General features: G+C 43.1%; 1 protein-coding gene across 1 annotated transcript; it reads left to right on the forward strand.

Annotated features, from left to right (window-relative positions):
• Positions 1-6: 6 nt before the first annotated feature.
• LOC136534631 (uncharacterized) lies at positions 7-2,323 on the forward strand. Its single transcript, XM_066527035.1, has 3 exons — positions 7-459; positions 791-854; positions 1,658-2,323. Exons 1-3 carry the CDS (start codon positions 110-112, stop codon positions 2,123-2,125), a joined length of 882 nt encoding a protein of 293 aa, XP_066383132.1. The 5' UTR covers positions 7-109; the 3' UTR covers positions 2,126-2,323.
• The last annotated feature ends 2,395 nt before the right edge of the window (positions 2,324-4,718 follow it).

Genomic DNA, 4,718 nt, shown 5'->3' on the forward strand with positions numbered 1-4,718 from the left:
GAAGCTTAAAGAGCTCCAGTTCACGTCATATGCTGAGCAACAAGAGTATCTCCATGTTGCCAAAGACGCCCGTGATGTGGTGTACCACATCCTTGATAGTGCACAGGAAATGGTAACGCAGACGGAGGCCGAGAAGGACCCCACCAAGCAAGATATTGCCAAGGATGTCTATGAATACTGCACCAAAGGCATCCAAACATCCCTACAATTCATTCGTAGTTGCAACACCCGTCACACCTACCTTGACAAGCTCAAGAGCCACAGTGATGATCTCATCAAGCAGCTAAAGTGGCTCGATCCAGCCACCCAACAGAAGGAAGCTCAACGTCTTGCTCTTGAGGCCGGCACGTATAAAAAAGCCGTGCTTGAGTATGCCGAAAAGTTTCAGCATTTTATCCCAAATCAATTCTCAAGATGGCTCAAGGAAAACAACATCAATTTTGAGGATCTTGTGAAACGGTATGTCCCTACATCATCACCATCATTATTATCAGTATTATTATCTTACACAATGGGAATTTGAAACCAAAATTGATAAAATTATTCGATCTCACAAGTGTTGGATTAAATCACAAGGTTATTTAACTTTGGTTTATGAAAATAGTAAGATATTGAACTTTACTGAAATTTGTAGAAATTTTGTTGTACTTGCTTAACATTGCTTAGAACAAACAAAAGAATTTTGGAATCACTTAGAGAACATAATATTTGTTTACTCTTTAGATTTAACGATAGTGCTTTTGTAGTACTCACAACAATTGTTTTCCTGCCTGTCCCATGGTACATGCAGAAATACGGCAAAGCTTGGTTTTAATAAGCCTTTTAAAAACTTGGATAATATCCAAAAGCTACAGGTATGAACTAACTTACTCTCTAAACCTTGCCCTTTACAGGCCTATCATAAATTAATTGCTTAATGAACAATGGTTAAGGTACCATAGTACACTTTTTTCTCAGTTTTAAATATTATAATATTATTCCAATTTATATATATATATATATATATATATATATATATATATATATATATATATATATATATATATATATATATAAGTTTGTGGTACTGTATTTCGAACAAAAGTTTTAATAAGGAAAGAAGTCGGGACATAAAATGATTTAGGTTATGTTCTTAAGAGCTGCCATTTGTTGAACTGAACTAAACTGAATTGAAGTTGTTGAATTTGGTGATTCAATATCCATTTTTGACCATCTAAACTATATGTAAGGCATAGCAATATCGTAATCAAATGAAAATTTTATATCAAAAACTTTCCAATGGTACTTGAATCATTCTGGAATTGATTCCGATGAGAAGTTGTCAAGCTCTGGAGTTTTCGAGTTGTACTAAACTGAAATAACTTCATGACAAAAGAACAGGGCCTTACTTAATATATCTTGGAATTGAGCATATATAGTGAACACTAAAGTGGAGTCATTTCTTCATAAAATGGTTCCTCCGTTAGAATCGGTTTGAACCTTTTCTAACTTTGGAGTGAGGTCATTTTAGTTTTGGGTTTTATGATAAGATGACATCATGATAAATTTTAATCATAATGTGGCGTGTTAATTCCTTGAGAAAGTAGCTAGGGGGTTATATATTGTATGGTAAAGTGGTACTTGAATATATATCACTGCAATGTTTCATGTTCGTCAGGTATATGAAACTATTATTGAGGAAGCGGGTCAAGGAAAATCTGTGGTGACTTACTCAGTTGATGCTTTGGGAACAGTCGGGGTTGCATTTTTGGTTTTTACAGCAGCAGCAATGGTGTGGGACATATACACAGCAGAGGATAAGACGGAGGCAGCAGTTAGAAATGCAGTGAGTGCGTTAAGTGAAGTAGTTACCCTTGCGATCAGTGAGGTAGCTAATGTTGCTATACAAGCTGGACTCCGAGCGCTTAGCATTGAACTCGCTTCTGCAACTGTCACGGTAATCGGAGCAGTCGCTGGGTTTGGAATTGGTGTGGTCATTGGGATAGCTGCAGGTGCGCTGCTTGACTTGATTTTCAGCTCTGGAACGGTGGACATCACAGAAGGGCTTACCGCTTGTCGTGTGGCTCCTATGCCCGATGGCCTCGAACTGGCTCGTCTAGTTAAGCATAATTACCCCGACCTGTAAACTGATTATTATATGCTACTATACATGGATCACAAGAGCCGTGATGCAATTTCGTGGCAGAAGAATAAGTGCTGTTATTAGTGGCGTGCGTGCATGGACTCGAGTTTAGTATTTTTTATACTAATATGGCATTCGTGGATGTTATCCCTTCGCATCTACTTTTTTTGAGTTTATATATGAAAGAAAAACGAAGTGAGTAGTGTGGCTGCTTTGACCAAAAAATTTTTTTTGCTAGCTTTACTATTCTGTTCACGTGTGTCTACGGCCTGTTTGTTTCCTTCGTTGAGGGCCTTTGGGACAGGGCGGTCTCTTTCTTTTTTTTTTTTGAATTACACAGTAAAGCAGACGCTCACGGCGCACGCACATTCACCCTATGAACGCACGTATGGAAACCTTACCCATATGAGCACCTCCGTAAGATTACGCCGGCAGATCTCAAGATTGACGAAGGCACCATAGGCGTCTCGCTTTCGACGGGAACATTGCCTACCACTGAAAGCAAAACACCGTTAAATCTTGAAATAAAAACCCAGAAAAATACGAACACCCATACTAAGTCGATGATTTGAGCAGGTTCTATCACACAAAACCTAACCAACTGATGAGCTAGGCTCAGTTCGCTAGGCCGGCCTGTTTGTTATCCTCGATGGCTCACAGGCCAGGCTAGGTATTTAAAGCACAACGAGAGCCTATATCCAGAGAAACAAAAATGGATTTGGTTTTTAGGGTCTAGCTCAATCCGTGTGGCCTAAGTGGTTGTTTGCATCACCTCGCAACCCCTTTCATCTCACTCACCGCCGCCCTGTTCTTCTCCCCATGCATGAGACGAACGACGATGCGCCTCCGCAGTCCGGTTGCAGCCGTGGCGCGGAGATGAGGACTACTAGCGGCACCATCTCTGAGGTGAAGCGTGAATGCCGACGTTGTTGTGTGGAACTCGGCCCCAGGGATGGCCATTGGTGCGGGCGCAAGTGGAGCAGAGCGGGCGCGAGCGCGAGCGCGAACGCGACAGATTAGAATAATACGAAGTTTGCTACGCCTATAGACATCAAGTTCAAACCAGATGTGTTTGGAGATGTCCACTGAAAAGTCCATGTATTTGAGCTTTATGGATGTTCTTAAGTGAAATTCTAAGTTCCTTAACAAAGCACATGCGCGCGCTGACTCCGGCGCCTCGGTCCGCTCCCTATCCTGCCAGTGTTGGAGCTCGTGCAGCCTCCACTCTAGCTCCATCGCGGAGACTCCTCCCTCATGCCGCTGCTCTCATGACTCGTCGTCGCCGTTGTTGTCCAGGAGAGGAAGCGGAGTGGAGGCGCTTTCCTCTGTGGTGTTGCGGCGATCTTCCGGCGCACTGCCCGCCCGACCGCCCTGCCCTACCTCGTCTTCCCCCTCGCCGAATCGGAGCCTCGCTTGCGTCCACCAGTCTCAGAGCTCGAGATCTGCTTTCGCACGCCGCGCCCCCCAGGATTCAGGTTTGGTGCCCTGTCCTCGCCTATGCGATTTGTGCCCCGGGGTTTCGGTTTCGGCTCCTTGTTCGTGCGATTCTTAGGTATTTGTGTTAGTTACGGTTTTTAGGAAGGGATGATCCGTTTGGATTCTGGTGTACAGAACGACGGTGGATCCGTCCATTTTGCTGAATGTCTCCCGATCTGTTCCATTTTGTTGTGTTGAGAAGCTCGGTTATTCTAGGAAAGTGACGAGGATGGAGGATGGCATTTGAAAGGTCTTGGGAGGCAAATCTGGATCTGTCACTCGCTCATCACTGGCTCAAAGTGATAGCAGGAACCCTGCCTGAATTTGCAGCTTCCAACAGGGTGAGTTGCAGATTAGATTAGGGCGATATGCCATGTTTATAGCTTGTCATTTTAAACACTAGAAAAAAGAACAAATAGAGAAATGCTAATGTATATGAAGATACTCCATAAAGTTATCTTGTTACATTAGCCCCTTGATATGTGTTCCTCATCTGTTGCTTGATTTATTCAATCCCCTTTCCTGATGTGGTGTCAATTTGCTCGATTGGTTGTGTTTTTGTTCCGTTACTGTTGTCTCACTGTAGCCCTCTTCCAGCCAGAAATCCACCAGCTGCAAGTAGTGAAGCGAATTGCGTTAGCCAGAAGCAACAGGTGAATCCCAATCTACGGCTGGGTTGGCTGGCTGCAATTACTAATGTCGTCGGCCAAGGCTACTGCATTCATTGAAGTTTTTAAAGTTCTCTATATGTATTTGCTAGTGGTGTCACTGGAGTCAAGTTTCTTTTAGTGAGGAGCATACAATTCCAAAGATCGTAAAACTGGACTTGCAGGTGTTTTGTTCTTTCTAGTCTGAACTTGTATTCCATTAGTTTGTGCTAACTGAATCTAGAGAACCAATGATCGGGGTAGGGGTCTGTAGAGCTAGTTTGGTTGCTTTGTCTGATAGCATTTGTTTGTTTTTTTTTCATTTTTTCCGTTGCCCTAAAGGTTAGACAGCAGGCCTTTTTCACTTTGCGTCTGGGGCACCCCTCCTTCCCTCCGATATTTTTCCAGACGTAGTGGTATTGGCATTGACCTTTTCGATGGTATTCAGCCCGTTCGTTTGGCTGTGGCTTATC

Source organism: Miscanthus floridulus, unplaced genomic scaffold (assembly GCF_019320115.1).
Source record: "Miscanthus floridulus cultivar M001 unplaced genomic scaffold, ASM1932011v1 os_2105_1_2, whole genome shotgun sequence".
NCBI classification, from domain to species: Eukaryota; Viridiplantae; Streptophyta; class Magnoliopsida; order Poales; family Poaceae; genus Miscanthus; species Miscanthus floridulus.

Bases quoted from the DNA above. Each gene is read 5' to 3' on its own strand.
- LOC136534631 (XM_066527035.1), top strand. From the start codon at position 110: ATGGTAACGCAGACGGAGGCCGAGAAGGACCCCACCAAGCAAGATATT. The intron at 460-790 runs GTATGTCCCTAC...TGGTACATGCAG, and splicing joins TTTGAGGATCTTGTGAAACG to AAATACGGCAAAGCTTGGTT. The intron at 855-1,657 runs GTATGAACTAAC...CATGTTCGTCAG, and splicing joins ATAATATCCAAAAGCTACAG to GTATATGAAACTATTATTGA.